The 17,500-nt window shown below is 38.1% G+C and overlaps 1 protein-coding gene across 1 annotated transcript in view; it reads left to right on the top strand.

The window, feature by feature from the left end:
• Window positions 1-17,004, top strand: part of LOC130229902 (ras-specific guanine nucleotide-releasing factor RalGPS1-like) — a 155,664-nt gene extending 138,660 nt beyond the window's left edge. The window contains exon 8 of the mRNA XM_056458922.1: window positions 16,876-17,004. Coding sequence (XP_056314897.1) covers window positions 16,876-17,004 — 129 coding nt within the window. The remainder of the gene's footprint in view (window positions 1-16,875) is intronic.
• Window positions 17,005-17,500: the final 496 nt, after the last annotated feature.

Here is a 17,500-nt window from a genome sequence, read left to right as displayed (position 1 = left end):
ATCAATTGGTACCGGGCCGCACAAGAAATCATTAATTATTTTCATTTTATTGATTATCTCAGCCTGATCGATCTTTAATTTTGAAATATGTTTTATTTTGAAAAATGAGCGTATTCTTTCACTTATATCTCGGTCACTTGAGTGCCAAAATGTAACCCACAAGCAGCAAAATGAATAAGAAACAGACGTCTTTGGAAAGTTTCTTTGCTAATGGGAAAAGCCCCTGTGAACGCCTTACGAACTGCTAAGGAACAGATCCACAAGCCATTTTTGTCAACAAATCAGGTCAATCCAGCATATCTGTGCAAGAAGATCAACTGCTGGAGATCACAAACGATGGCGGCCTTTTAGGGGACGTCCACATATCACATCATTTCTAGAGTTCGCGCAAGTTCGTTATTTCCTTCCAGACGCTCCCAGTTGAATGAATGGCAGAAGCGCACCGTGAGTCACATGACAAGAACTGACCGATCAGCTTCAGCTTGTATGGAATATACACATTTCGATAGACTAAGAAGTAAAGAACTTTTATTGTCATTGTAGTTGTACAACGAAATTTGTTTGGTAACTCACAGAGACCAGCAGCAATATAAAAAGAGAGAAAACAGACAATAGACATAATACTAAATATAAGATGCAAGATAAAATATACTAAATGTAATAAGTCACAGTATTTACATTATGGCAAATGAGTGCAAACATAAATATCCATAAAGTGTCTTTGTGCATTGGCAGCAGAACATCAGGAAGGTGGGGAGGGGGGGGGGGGGGGGGTGACTGTTAATGTGTTCAAAGAGGAGGGGTGGCACAGGCTACAGCTCTGGGGAAGAAGCTGCTCTTTAGCCTGTTTGTGCGGGTCTTAATTGCCTTATATCTTTTCCCTGATGGGAGTAGTGCAAAAAGTTTGTGTCCTGGATGAGTAGGGTCCTTAATGATGTTGCTAGCTCTCCTCTGTAGGCAGCTAGCGTAGACTGTATCGAGGTTTGGGAGTTTAATTCCTATGATCCTCTGTGCAGTCTTAACAGTCCGGGATAGAGCTCTCCGGTTTTCCGCAGTGCAGCTTGTGTACCACACTGTGATGCAGTGACAGAGTATGCTCTCTATCGTGCTCCTGTAGAAATTTTGTAAGAGCTGGGTCGGTACTTTTGTTTTCTTGAGTTTTCTTAAGAAGAAAACTAATTATCTAATTATCTCAGACAAACACAGAACACCCAAACACTGCAGTGCTTTGTAATTTTCTCCATAAATAAAACTTGTATCAGAGTTGCAGCAATGTTTTGTCAGCTTGTTATCCTCTGAGAAAATGGTTGATGGTCGCCTAGCAAACTACGAACCACCCCACACCAACCTTTCCATGGTAAAACTGTCAAGCTATGACCGGTCCACAGTGGAAAAAAAGGTTCAGGAATGCTGCTGTAAATTACATTTACTGTCATTTCTTATTCAGATCACAGCTGTCGTGAATACAAATAAACACTCATGGTGTGAACAGCATCTGAATTCACTGTAGTACAGCCTGGTTTCCAAGCAGAAGCTAAGCTTATAAATGCTTTTATATGTCAAGTCAGTCGCTTTAGAGTTTTAATTGACAGACTGTCACTGGTAGATTGCAGAAATCATCAGACATCACTGTTAATCCATCTGGCAGATTTCACCAGAGTAAAGGCCAGGATTGCTCATGTCAGATCTTCCCTACATTAAATTTAATGATTGCTGTGGGATCGAGCACGTAATGGCATGAAGCGTTTGTTCTAGACTGTTAAATACAAACGCGTGTACATTTTTTAAAAGTCGTTTTTAATTGCATTTAATGTCCTGATGTTTGGACTCAATCAGTGAATGTGGGTAAGTCTCACGAAGCCTGTCTTGAAATGTTCCAGTTATATTTCAGCTCAGTGATATTATTGCAGAAGAAAAATGAAGGGTTATCAGGCAGGGCTTAGATCATCTCTACATGTGCTGCCAGTTTAATGAATAGAGTGTGTGCTAGCTTTACTCTTACTGACATTTGTAACGGTGTTTCAGCTAAGTAAAACGTGACATCATTTACACTTTGTTTTTGTTTTGTTATATTTAGTTTATTTGTGTGATTTTGTTTCATTTTGCTTTGTGTTTTGTTTTGTATTGTTTTGTTTTTTGTTTTATTTTGTTTTTATTTTTGTGTATGTTTTTGTTTTGTGTTTTTTGTTTAGTTTTTTTTATTTAGTTATGTTTTGTGTGCGTTTTTGTCTTGTTTCATGGTTTGTTTTGTGTTTTTAGTTTAGTTTTATTGTTTTGTATTTGTGTTTTGTATGTGTTTTTTGTTTTGATTATATTTTATTTTTTATTTAGTTTTATTTTTTGTGTGATTTTTTTTGTTTTGTGTTTTTAGTTTTTTTTGTTGTTGTTTTTTGTTGTGTTTTTTGTTTTGTTTTAATTAGTTTTTTGTTTTGTGTTTTTTTTTTTTTTTTTTAGTTTTAGTTTTGCTGTTTTATTTTTTGTTTTGTGTTTTTTGTTTAGTTTAGTTTTGTATTTGTGTTTTTTGTTTTGTTTTAAAGGGCACCTATGGTAAAAAATCTACTTTTCAAGCTGTTTGGACAGACATATGTGCATGTATGGTGTATAGACCGTCATATTGGGGTGATATAAACACACCCAGTGCTTTTCTTTCCAATTGGACCAATTGGAGCGGTTTTCAAATCGACTGCAACTTTACGTAGGAGAGCGGTCCCTCTGCCCACCAATATTGATTGACAGGCGCGTCATCATATCCTCAGTTTGTTGATTCACGTCCGCCATTTTCAGCGCGAGTCGAAGCGATATCACTAAAGGAACACGCTAGCTCTATTTTTAGATGCAAGGCTCACTGGGCTCAACACAAGAGCAATATTCTCCACATTATCGCTCTAATCGAAATTATTGGTTGTATCTTTAGGTTGGTTTGCAAACATGTGTACTTCTCATTGAGTCTACCTTATACTTCAGCCGTTTGCATTTCTCGTGATCCCAGAAGCTCCCTGTGATCTTAACTAGGCGCTACTGTACCTGACACTGTGCCATGCGTTTTAGAATTCTAAACATAGGTTTCTATCAGGGTACACTCAATGGCGCTTCAAGTCGACGGCTAGGCGCCGCGGACCGCTGCAGACTTGAAGCGCCGTTGTGTGTACCCTGATAGAAACCTATGTTTAGAATTCAAAAATGCATGGCACGACAATTCGGGACGGGACACTTCATGTCTCTGCCGCGCTACAGGGAGTGTCTGGTGTGCCGTGTCGCGGCTTTGAGCGGCGCATCCCGTGCCTCAGTCAAAGTTAATTCAGTGTGCGTGGTTATTAGTTTCTGTGTACAAGCTCGGCACTTGAAACTAGCACACAGTTGGCTGTAAAACTGTACAAAGACACAAATGATTTTGTACTCTCTGCTTGGTCTGTGTTCGAGTCGTACATGTACGACTAAATGCGGATCCTCTCACTCCTGCTCCTCTCAGTCTGCCTCTGTTGCAAACACAGAGCGGGTGAGCTCATGGCCCCGCCCCCTTGTTACGTTGGCGGGAAGCCGAAACTAGTTTACATGTGAAGCAACACACCCCTAAATCAGCGAACTGTGGACACGCCCCCAACATGACACTTTTTAACACATTATAATAAACAAATCTGAATTGTGTTTTAAACTGAACCTAAACTGGCACACTCAGAAGAACCATAATATTAATATTAAATCTTAAAAAAGAGGTAAGCTATGTGCTCTTTAATTTGTTTTTTATTTTTTGTGTATGTTTTTGTATCGTGTTTTTTTGTTTAGTTTTTGTTTTATTTATTTAGTTTTTTATTTTTTGTGTGCATTTTTGTCTTGTTTCATGGTTTGTTTAGTGTTTTTTTGTTGTTTTGTGTTTTAAGTTTAGTTTTATTTTATGTTTTTTGTTTTGTTTCGTGTTTTTTGTTTAGTTTTTTGTTTTATTTTATTTTGTTTTTATTTTTGTTTGAGTTTTTGTCTTGTTTTGTGGTTTGTTTGTTTTTTTTTTTGTTTTGTGCTTTGAAAAATAAAACAAAATAAAATAAAAACATTCAAATTGACAGTTTGGATGTTAACGTCTGAACATTACAGTTCAGATCGCAATATATGGAAAATAATCATAATCTTGCTTTGAATTTTCAATCATAATAATAATAATAATAATAATAATAATAATAATAACAAGAATAAATTAACTGCGAAATGAAGTATTGTCACATATTATTATATTTTATGTACTCTTTAAAGATATGTGACCATTAACATGAACTGTGAATAGAGTTAAATGTTAAATATTAAAATGTACGTGTGAAATAGCAGACAGTACTAATACATGTTTTTTTTTCTTAATAATTGTAAAAACAATTAAGGTGTGTGTGTGTGTGTGTGTGTGTGTGTGTGTGTGCGTGTTCGTTCATGGGCGTGTTTCCTATACTGTAGATCTGGATCACTTCATCTTATTTCCATCATCCTCATCTCCACAGAGCAGCTCATAATGCAGCCCTTCCTCAACTCCTGCACATTCATCATCAGATTTTCCAGCTCAGTGACATCTGCTCACCACAAACCTGAACCACCCGCCACACACACATAGTTCCTATATTTTTGATCCCGCTGCCAACTATAACACCAAGATGCTGAGTGTCACACTTTTATATCCCGTTCTCCATATTACAGTCGCTTGGGTCACACTTCAGTTTCCAGAATGACCAAAAACATGATGTAAGCTGAATATACTGTTAAATTTATAGTGAAATTCACTTTATTTTATTGTTTTAGTTTATTAATCTTAATTTAATTAATTTGTTTTGTTCTAATTTTGACAGTTTGAATGCTTGAACTAATTAGTAATAATAATCATCAATGTTATTAAATTTGATTTATTAAAAAGCAAAGCATACAAATTGAATATACTGTGAAATGAATAGTAAAGTTCTGAAATAAATGTTTGTTTTTATTACTTTTATTTAATAATTTTGAATGCTTGAAAAAATTATTAATAATAATAACCATCATTATTATTAAATTTGTTTTAAAACATAGTGTGAAAACTAGATATACTGCATAATTAATAGCAAAATTCAGAAATAAATGTTTGTTTTTATTAATTTTATCATTTTGAATGCTTGAAAAAATATTAATAATAATAATAATAATCATCGTTATTAATGACTTAGAGTTGCTTAAAACATGGTGTACAGACTGAATAGATAGTGTAATAATAATAATAACGTTCAGAAAGAAATCTTTTATTTCATTATTTTCATTCATTCATTTTCTTTTCGGCTTAATCTCTTAATCTCTTTTCGGCTTCTCTCTCTTAAACTCCAGCAGGAGTTTTATGCAGCGGATGCCCTTCCAGCTGCAACCCAACACTTGGAAACACCCATACACTCTTGCGTTCACACACATACACTATGGACGATTTAGCTTAATCAACTCACCTGTGTTTGGACTGTGGGGGAAACCGGAGCATCCAGAGGAAACCCACGCCAACACGGGGGGAACATGCAAACTCCACACAGAAATGCCAGGCTGGACTTGAACCAGCGACCTTCATGCTGTGAGGCGACAGTGCAAACAGAGCCACCATGTCACCCAATGCTTAAAATAGTAATTAATAATCGTCATCATCGTTTTTATTAAATTTAAGTTGCCTAAAACATGGTGGACAAACTAAATATACTGCGTGATTAATAGTAAAAATCTGAAATAATTATTAGTTTTATTATTACTTACAGCATTATATTAAAATAAAATTCTTTTCTTAATCAACAGATGTCATGTTATAGTTAAACACCGTTCAGTGATTCACTGAGAAACTCTGCCCTCACTGCCTGTAATGTTAACTTGCATTATGCTCACTATCCTCGGCCCTGTAACACGGGGAGTGACAGAGACAACTGAGGTTTAGGATCCACGTGCAGGTTTATTCAAACTCAGGGAGGCAATGGTCAACACAGGTGCAAACAGATGTATAAAGGCAGTCCAGAATCGTAGTCAAATACAGGCGAGAGGTCAGAAGGCAGGCAGCAGACAGGGAGAACTAGATAAACAAGACTAGGGTCAAAACACAGGAAAACAAGACTAGGGGAAACGCGTTGTAATGTCACTTTACAGATAACAAGACTCGGCAAAGGAAGTGAGTGTGTGTGCTGTTTAAATAGTGTGTGTAATCAGTCTTTGACAATCCTCAGCTGGTGCAAGTGTAATCAGTGAAAATGAGGAAGCATGTGTGTTTGTGGAACGGAGTGCATGTATGAAAATGTAGTCCATGAGTGGCGGATTTGTAGTCCATAGGTTATTGTGAAGGTGAGTGCTTACCAGCGACCTCTGGTGGTTGGGGATCGCTGGTAATCATGACAGGCCCGTTCTTAATTTTGATTCTGTAAAATGTCCAGGAAACACAGCGAAAATGGACCTCATTAAGTCTCAACTTTTATTACAGCTCGTGATGGACATTTCTCAAAGAGGGAATAAAAAACATCTTACCTGAGACTGTGTATGTGGAGCTCGAGTGCTCAGCAGGCGTGCCGTTTTGATCGATGACTCTCGCTTGTTTATTAATGCCTGTGACAGCAGTGACGTAATTTTGACAGTGATCTCGCGCTGTTTGATTCGTACTCGTAATCAGGACTTCGTGTCCGTGGTGAAACTGTAATTCGTGTTTGTAAAGTACACCCATCGTAAATGTATCAGTCATATACAAACAGACAAAGAAAATGTCGTATCTGTGTCTGTTCTAATCGCAGATTTTGGATTTGTACCCTCGTAAAATTACGAGTACGCTCCATTTTCCTTTACGATTTTCTAATTACGGATGCGTGAATTTTATTTACACACGAAATATTTATGACAGCGATTTTATTCCATATAAAATAGGCACAAACATCTCTAAAATTTACTTCTTAAAGGGACAGTTCACCCCCCCCCCCCCAAAAAAAAATCATCCTTATTCACTCAAACTCAAGAATTTCTAAACTTTACAGAGTTTCTTTCTTCTGTCTAACTCAAAACATGATATTCTGAACAAAGATGAAAAACAACAACAGCCATTGACACCCATAATAGAAATTCATTCATTCATTTTCTTTTCGGTTTAGTCCCTTTATTCATCAGGGATGGCCACAGCAGAATGAACCGCCAACTTATCCAGCACGTTTTATGTAGCGAATACCCTTCCAGCCGCAACCCATCACTGGGAAACACCCATACACACCCATTCACACACATACACTAAGGACAATTTAGCTTACCTAATTCCCCTATAGCACATGTGTTTGGACTGTGGGGGAAACCGGAGCACCCGGAGGAAACCCACGCCAACACGGGCAGAACATGCAAACTCCACACAGAAATGCCTATTAACCAAGCTGAGGCTCGAACCCTCGTCACTGCGCTGCCCAGACTTAAATTAAATATTAATAAATCAAGAAATGGGTCTATAGTCATCTACAGTCTGTGCTAAACTATATCTATAAATCTGTGTATGCAAATATTGTAGATCATTCAAATAATTAATAGTGATTTTCTCAGTTTTCAGAAGGGGTTTGGTAGTGTTTCACAGTTTAGTCCCTGAGCTCGCTTTAGCTTTGCTGTCTGCCGTCCAGCTACAGTAGCTGAGTCTGAAATCCTGCTATAAAAATGTTCCTGCAGGATATTTGTGTGTTTGCGTGTAGGAAAGGCTTGTGTCAGTGTTGAGGGAAGCGTTAACAGGCTGTCTGAACATCAGCTGAAGGACATTCACTCCTGTGAATCCAGCTTTTCCATCAATCGCACCGCACTTCTTCGGCTTATACTGTACTGTACTGTGTGTGTGTACTGTGTGTGTGTGTGTGTGTACTTGTGTATTAGTGTATGTGTTTTTGTGACATATCGGGACACAAATCTGTATAATGACATGGGTATGACGCAGGTATTACAAAAACGAGATGAAATATGAGGACACTGGTGACGTCCTCATTTCTCAAAATGCTTATTAATCCCACTGGATGAGTTTAATCAGAGAGTAAAGCTGTACACTGTCTCCTGTGATGGTTGGGTTTAGAGGTAGGGTGGGGTGAGGGCAACACAATATATGGTTTGGACAGTATAAAATTAATGGAAACCTGTGTAATGTACCCACTTTTCATAAAAAACGTGTGTGTGTGTGTGTGTCCTGAGGGTCCTGTGAAGTCCTTTGTGAAGTGATTTTTTTTTTTATGTTTGACATAATCTCACCTGAAACATAAAGAGGAGGATGGACATATTGTAGCTCCTCCCCTTTTTTAAATCAGCCAATAGCATTTTGTTTTCATCACAGCTCTGCCAGTGAGAGTGAAATTTTCATCAAATGAAAAGCAAATCAGAAAAAGGGTGGGGGTGGCATGTCAGACACTAGAGAGCATTTGATTGCTCAGAAGATTTGATGACAAACTGAAATATGAGGCGACGTGAAAAAAAAATCGTTGACATAAAAAAATCGTTTATATTTAATAGACTTTCCTCATACGCTTATTAAGATTTGCATAAAAACTATCTACATTAGTAAAATTGTACTGCTGGTTCATTTGAACTTGTTAAAGTAAATGTGAATATGTACACTGGCTACTTTTCCCCTCTTTGTTGTAGTTTTACAAAAAAAGAAAAGTAAAGTCACTTACTGTAAGTTACCCAGACTCTGCTGTTCGTACGCTATTTCACAATACAATTGGTTGGGACAGAATAATAATTATTACACCTATTATTTGCAGCATTTTCATAGCAATTTAAGCTAGCCCTTCAATATGTACAACAAGAAACAAAAAGCTGGAGATTTGACAGCATATACTCTGTGAAAATATGACTGTGCAGTGTTTCCTCTAGGATATTATCCAGCTGTGGCAGCAGGCCTTTTTTACACAGATCTACCATCTACCTGTGGCGTTATTTCAATGACAAATGTTGTGAGCGCAGTATTAGAAGTCGAGATCGCATTTATGTAATAGCCTACAGCATGCGGATCTCTTTGCTTGCGCGCCAATTTTTTCTGCTCGTGCACAAAACTTCTTGCCTCCCCCTCAAATATAAGCCGCTTTAAGAGCGCGCAGATCTTCTTGTGCGCTCTCAAATAAACGTGTGATTTAGTGCGTTTATGTAACGAGTATGTCTCCAGCATTGATTAGATTTGCTAGGAATATTTATGAATGCCTCTGGTATTAATGCGTCCTGAAGTAAAGTAAAACGGCTATACGTTGTGTTTGCTGGCCTCACGCACCTGTCACAGTCAGTCAGTCAGTCAGCACGTAACCTTAAAGAGTTAAACAAATGACGCACAGCACTACTACGGTTACAGAAAAGTTTGCGCTGTTATAATTCACTTACCTTTTAATACGTTTTGGTGCGATTATCACGCGCTATTAAAAAAATTGAATGTTTTGAATGAGAAGCTGTAATGTAGCCGTGGCGGGATTAATCTTGCGTGGCGCCCCGCCATGAAAGAATGAATGTAGCGGAAACCATGCTGACCGTCTAACACTCGGCCATACTCACAAAAACCACAGATATATTTCAGCAGCTGATATGTGACACGATAAACGTGCTGATTTGCATTATCACTGGTCACAGCTAATGCTTAAAATATTAACATCATGTCTGTTGTCCTAAGATGCATTAATTATGCCAGGTTTCCACTTGTTTCTTTTTTCTATGTTTAAACGCATAAATTAAATTTATTAAATAAAAAAGAGACTGGAGGGGAAATTATATAAGGTTATACACTGAAAGCCAGTTTTATCTATTTGTTTTTTATTAGTTAAGCTTATATGGGACTGTCAGTGTCAGGTGAACGAACGACTCAAATTTGAAGACATGCCAGAAGAGGTGAGCAGAGCTAATCATAGATAAAACACCAGGTAAACAATGAAGGATTATTTTCTCTTTCTTAGTAGCACTGCATTGCACAGTAATATTCTAGTTATGACTTGTATGTAGTAGTGTGATCAGCATTTGAGCTAGTTGTACTGTAGATGTGAAGCATCTCGTAACATTTTAATGTTGTTTTGGCAAATTGAACGAAATGAATCTCGATGAACGAGACTCAAAGGTCCGAGTCAATAAAATGATCCGAACGGGGGCATGAATGAAATGTTCCTGAATGAAAGTGAAACTGCAGTTAAAGTCAAATAATAAAAAAATGAATGCCCGAAATTACATGAAGCTCTGGAGAAATCGTGAATAACACTGACGTTAATCGAATTATTTGCTATAACATGTAAAACGGGATCATGGAAGGAACTTACAAAAAGTAACTCATGTAAACACCTTAATCATATTATTGTCTTAATCAGATTAAGACAAATAATCCCGTTACTGATGTCCATGTAAACGTAGTGGTGGTGGTGTAATGGTGTGGGGCATCGTATCAACACCACAGCCTACCTGAGTTTGGTTGTTGACCCTGTCCATCCCTTTTTGACCACAGTCTACTCATCTTCTGATGGCTACTTCCTGCAGGATAACACACCATATCATAAAGCGCAAATCATCTCAGGCTGGATTCTTGAACATGACAATGAGTTCACTGTACTCAAATGGCCTACACAGTTATCAGATCTCAATCCAATAGGATGTGGTTGAACGGAAGATTCACATCATGAATGTGCAGCCGACAAACCTGCAGCAACTGTGTGATGCTATCATGTCAATATGGAGCAAAATCTCTGAGGAATACTTCCAGTACCTTGTTGAATCTATGACACGAGGGATTAAAGCAGTTCTGAAGGCAAAAGGGGGTCCAACACGGTACTAGTAAGGTGTACCTAATAAAGTGGCCAGTGAGTGTATATAAAGTATACAAACCCAAGTAAACAAGGAGGGAGGAAAAAAACAAAAACACAGAGTTTTGATACAAGAGAAATGCTTACAGTTTACTGTATTTTTAAGCAAACCTTAACTACTTTGAACAGTATTATACTGTAAAATCAATCTCCTAATGGTTTAGGTTCTAATGGTTAATCTCCTAATGGCTGTTATATTTGAGAGCGCTTTGATGTTCCTTGTCATAGTTATGTTTGGTCCTCAAGTTCTCTGTGTTTAGCTCCGTTTTCTGCAGTAGTCAGTGGAATTTCAGATGTGTCTATTTCTTCCCATCATGAGGTATTTACCACTGCAAATGTCCAGGCTTTTAGCATTGTCCCCCAGAGGCCCGTAAAGCAGTGAGATCGCAGCTTCCATGAGCTCATGGCGTGACCAGCCGAGGTGTTATTAATGAGCCTCATGTATGCTGAAGCCAGTGGGTTTTCACCAGATGCCCGCTTCGGCTTTTGAGTTGTTGGTTGTGTTTTGAAAGCGAGTTGGGTGGGCAAAGGTACAGCGTAAACTATTAAAAACCCTTTCGGGAGAAGCTGGCCACAATGTTTCAGATATTAAGGTCTTTCACAATCACTGGATTTGTTTTTTTATTATTATTATTTTCTTTTCTGATGCTTCAGATGTTGTAGAAGTGGAGAAAAGTACTTTCGTTTGTCATCAGTAACAATAAAGCCTCAATTGTAAACATGAGCTAATGTCAAAGATCTCAATTCAAAGCTTCATTCTTTTGGAGATCGTTTGGTAACTATTTGCAATACGGACTGTAAATATTAGTAAATGCGTTAGCTTACATTAACATTGCACAATGTTGTATATTATGGCCCGTTTCCACTGAGTGGTACGGTACGGTTCGGTTTGGTATGCTTTTATGGCCGTTTCCACTGTCAAAAAGCGTACCGAACCGTACCACTTTTTCGGCAACCTTTCGAAAGGGTACCAAACACGAGAATGGGTAACAAAAGACGGAGCCACATGCGCAGCTGAACTCTATTGGTTTACAGAGATACGTCATTCGCTTACGCAACAAGCCAGAATGAAAACAAAAAACCCGCCATGTTTGAAATACACAGACAGCAAGAGACTATAGCGGAATTACATATAATAATGAGCCATGGTCGATCTGGGCTCAAACAAACCTTGTCGTCATTTTCATAAACAGCCACAAAGCCAAGAAGAAGAGCAGATTTACCCTGTGCCCCGTAGTTTTTTACGAGCCAGTCTGAAGCATGAGCGGTTTCGCTTTCTTCCTTGCGCTCGCGCGCGTCTAACATTATATCTGAAATAACAAACTTCTTGAGCTGATGATAATAACCTGCGCTTGATTATTGACGTGCTTTATAAACCCGATCCTGTCAGACACTGACAAACGCGAGAGTGAAGCGTGAAGAAACAAAAGAGAAGCCGGAAAAAAGGAGCACATTATTTTTCAGCAAATATGAACAAACTGCCATGTATAACTAACTTATTATCTTCACATTTTGGACTAATATGAACCGGGAATGACAGAATTACTGTCTAACAGAGGTTACATGTGCTGCTGAAGGTTACAGACACAGATAAGAGGTTTTCACTGACTGTAGGGTATATTTTGTGTTGTTTTGAACCTAAATATGGACGAAATGTCTGCTATATGTAGTTCTTCTGTAGTTGGTAACATATCGGAGACTGTAAGGGGCTGTATGTGTGTATATATGTTCATTTATTTAGTTATTTAATATAATTACAGACGTTACAGTAGGCTGTTTCGCACTGTCATTGATCTGCAGTTATAATCAACTCATGTTCATTGAAAAGTTAGTAATAAACATTTCTACACAAGTATTTATGTGTGTAAAGCATCTGTTTTGTGAGAAGTGCTTCTCATATGATATGTGAGCGACCCGTACAGCTTTATTGTAGACATTTCCTCGAGCGAGAATGACGTCGATTGAAACTTTCTGTCATACACCACGCCCACCAAAAGGGTACCCTTGGAAATGCAAGCCTGATAAAGGTGACCCGTACCGAACCGTACCGTACCATACCAGTCAGTGGAAACGAGCCATTAATGCATCTACTAGCTTTGTTAATATTAGTAAATATACGCAGTAAAATAAAATGTAGCTGCCTTTATTTTTTTTAGTTGGATCAAATTCACTTTTCTAGTCATCTCAACTTATGTCAATCGAACTTTGTATAACTCAAAATAATTAGTTGAACCCCGATTAACGTATTAAAATATGTTAAAGCAACATGCAATGTTTGTTTTGACTGTTTGTTCTAAATTATTTTGACATTTTTTGCGATATACATTTGCTTATTGTTTATCAGTTTCATTGTTTATCTTAATGTATGATTCATAAACCAAGGCTATAACAAATATAGTTTTTATGGTTGAAAATTAACTACATAAATGCTGTTGTAACGAAGCAGACGCTGAGAACAGACTTGCGGATCCAAATGCAGTTTAATAATCGAGGTCAGAAACAGGAGCAAAACAGTAATACAAGGGAAATCCAAAAGACGTGGTCAGTATACAGGCGAGAGGTCAGGCAAGGCGACAATGAATCAAAACGAGGAACAGGGCAATGATCAATACATAGGAAAACAAACCAGGAGACTGCTTTATAAAGTTCAAACTGAAACAAGAACATTCTATTGAACCGTCTATTTAAGTTTCTCAAAATAGTAACGCGCCAGCAATGCGCCTCAACACGCCTCCTTTTTTAGACTAGAACGCCTATGGGCGCACATATGAGCGCAAATGCATTTGCTATTTAAACAGCGCAGTGCAAAACGACTCTTGCGCCGAGCTGAAACTAGCAAACAACAATTGCACCACATTGCGCCGGGTGTATGATAGGGCCCACTATGTTTAGAAATGTGTCGAATATAAAAAACGATCTTCGTTGAACAGAACTTGGGGTATAAAATATGAAAGAATTCAAATGTTACAGGAGAGCTATTTCTTCTGACTTCAACTGTATATCATGAATTGAATTGTATCTTCAGTGCAGATTCAACTCAGATTTACCTTACAAATGATTAAGATATACAAGTTTATGTACATTTACAGTTCTTAAGGGCTTCAGGAATCGATCGAGCATGTGTGTTTCGAGTGTGTGTAGCACAGGTCAGACTGCGGGCATGACTGCTAACAGCTGTGAAGTCTAAAAGCGGCATCAGATACTGAGAATCTGAAGGTTTCCGCAGGTTATTCATCCACATGGGACAGGCTGCTAAAAGCTATTTGTTTGCATTTGCAGTGGGTGTTGAGAAGATGCTCACAGGAACCAGCAGCTGTGCTTATTCACTCACTGTGACTTAAAATGCATTTTAATTGATGTTTGGGTGAAATTGACCCTCATTCCATTTTTAAAACGCTGCTCTTTTCTTAATTTGTGGCTCTCTCATTTTGATGTGCTCAGGTAGATGTGTTTTGCAAGGACATAAATCATTGCAGGGGTTGCATGGTGGCTCAGTGGTTAGCACTGTCACCTCACAGCAAGAAGGTTGCTGGTTTAAGTCCCGGCTGTACCACTTGGCATTTCTGTGTGGAGTTTGCATGTTCTCCCTGTGTTGGCGTGGGCTTCCTCCGTTTTCCCCAACAGTCCAAACACATGCGCTATAGGTGAATTGGGTAAACTAAATTGGCCGTAGTGTATGTGTGTGAGAGTGTATGGGTGTTTTCCAGTACTGGGTTGTGGCTGGAAAGGCATCCACTGTGTAAAACATATGCTGGATAAGTTGGCGGTTTAATCCGTCGTGGCGACACCTGATAAATAAGGGACTAAGGTGAAGGAGAATGAATGAATCATTGCATCTTTTGTTTGATTGACCTGTGTTGTAGCTGGTCAAACAGTGAACTATTAAATGCCTGAGAATTTGAAAATTCAGGACTAAAATTTTACATTACAAGTTAAAGATCCAAGGAGAATTTGCAAATCTGCTTGCTAATCTTTCTCAGTTTTCGAACTCACGACTCAATAAAAGTCCATTTTTTTGGTTGGTAGTTTTTTTTACTGGTATTGCTGTACTTGTGGGGACACTTGATGTCAATAAAAGTCGCATGCATGCACATACATACACACATACACACAATGCAATGTAATCTTTGTTATATTATTATTATTATTGACATAAATATATGCAAATTGTCACGTATAAATAAAGGTACAGAGAAGGATCCAATATGCAAGTGAAAATTAATAAAGCCAACAGGGCTACAAATGGAGGGTGAGGACACTGGGATACTGGGGCAGGAACAGAAGGGCGAAACGAAGTCCAGCAGTCACTCCTCTTAGTCCTGAGCACATACAGACTCACATAAGCAAACACAACGAACTGACAAGGAGACATAGAAGCGTAGCCCAGATATAGGCTCAATAATGAACCTCAGCTGGTGATCAAATCAAACAGCTGAGTGCCGTCATAACACGTGACCAAACAAATACACATGGACAAACAAACAACACAAACCCATGTGACAAAACAGATACTCCGGAATGCGCACAAACCTGCAACCGTGACACAAATAACACATCAAGCATTTCACTTTAGGTTAGACCACAATTTACGATATTAACAAACCCTTAACTAACACTACTATCTTAATAAACTATTAATTAGCTGTTTATTAATAGTTAGTAAGGTAGAAGTTGGGTTTAGGCTTTGGGTCATGCAGAATAAGATCATACATTATGACTACTATTGAACAGTTTTAATAATAGGCAGGTAATAAGGCAATAGTTAATAGAAGGAATTGTGACCTAAATTAAAGTGTTACCAGCATTTCTGTACACAAAGCAGTCAGTCTTGTATTATGCACCCCACTTTTTACATTCAGGACAATGACCTGTCCATCAAAATCTCACTAGCCAATCAGAGTAGACCATTGTTAAACCCTCCCCATGAGATGATGGTGCAGAAATAGTGTACCAAAATGTTTAAAGCTTAAACTAGTTAAAATAAACAAATAAATAAAAAATATAAAAATAATTTGTGCTGGGAAAAGAGTTATCGCATCCAAATAAAAGTTTGTTTTGTATTGTTGTGTATTGACATACACATACATAGAAACAAAACAGTTTTGTAACTTATTTTGTTCAGTTTTGTAAAATATTTAAATTTACATGTAATTTGTATCATTCATTTTCTTTTCAGCCACAGTGGAATGAACCGCCAACTTATCCTGCATATGCCCTTCCAGCTGCAACACATAACCGGGAAACATTCATACACACTCATACACCATGGATTTAGCTAACTAAATTCGCATATCTTTGGCCTTGTGGGGGAAACCGGAGCACACAGAGGAGCATGCACACTCCACACAGAAATGCTAACTGACCAGGCTCGAACCAGCAACCTTCTTGCTGTGAGGTGACAGTGCTACCCTCTGCGCCACCGCGCTGCCCAATTTGTATTATATACACATATATTTTATGTCTAAACAAGTTAACATTCTCAAATATATGCATGCACATGTGTATTGTGTATATATGCACAAATATACACAGTACAAACACTTAAATTACGTCAATACAAACTTTTATTTTTGATTAAATTAAAAATCAATTAATTAATTGCCCAGCAATAAAATAATCTGATGTAGGATTTACTTTGAAGCAAACGTCACTTTAAATTACTAGCAAACGTTACTTTAAATAAATAAACTTTCAAGAGGTCCCACTTAGATATGCTTGCCGTTTAAAGCAGGTTTGGCATGCTGTCCCGGGAGAGAACCCTGAGCTCTGAGATATTTGAGCCCAGGGCTCCCGCCCGGTCGATAAGCATATCAGGAGATCCGAGATCAGGTAGGTCTAGAGAGCTCCCCCTTTAGAAAAGGGAGGAAAAGGAGGAGATGGGGGGAAGGGGGGATTCTTCCAAACGAAGATAGAGCAGTAGGAAGAAAATGATCCATTTATAGTAAACTAGGATCACTCTGATTGGATTATTACTGATTACAGATGAGTGGCCAGACGTGCTCAATCATATCACACGCTCCTCTCGAAATTAGTTTATGAAACTTCACTTAAACGTTAAATACTTTATGTTTCTGTGTATCTGCAGTTGATCAGTCGGAAGGATAAGGCCACGTTTGAGAAGCTGGACTACCTGACCTCCAAGAGGAGAATTACGCCCTATGAGGGAATACATCCCTCTCCCTCAAGATGGTGCCCTGCATCCCGTACCTGGTGAGTCTTCACAAAGATGCTGTTACTTTATTAAGCCAAAGAAACATGTCCTGACTGAACCTGCTGGTTGATGTGGTTTTGCTCAGCTGTTTGCTAGTAGACGTTTAAGGTCTGTTTTTCTTCTTCATTGTTTTTTTGTTTGTTTGTTTGTTTTTACGCTTCTTGTCTGGTCTGAGACCCACTTTTATATCTCATATCAATCAGGCAGTGAAGAACATTGCATTTTTTTTAAAGGCAATCAGATCTTAAACATGGTGAGTTTATAATGGCAGAAAGCGCCTGAGCTGGCTTATTGCAAATTAAAAGTCCCCGTGCATATAGCTCATTGAGGGAACAACACCAATTAGATGCTTGTATTAGAAACTCTGTGTTGGTTTTTCTGAAGTGCCAACACAATCTCACGACAATTCGTAACTTTTTGATTTAGTGGCTAATTCGTATGAATTCGTACGATCTAATTCGTACAATTTAGTACGATTTTCTCATCACCCAATGATGGT

Source organism: Danio aesculapii, chromosome 5 (assembly GCF_903798145.1).
Source record: "Danio aesculapii chromosome 5, fDanAes4.1, whole genome shotgun sequence".
Lineage (NCBI taxonomy): Eukaryota > Metazoa > Chordata > Actinopteri > Cypriniformes > Danionidae > Danio > Danio aesculapii.
This window is presented reverse-complemented; position numbering and strand designations above follow the sequence as displayed.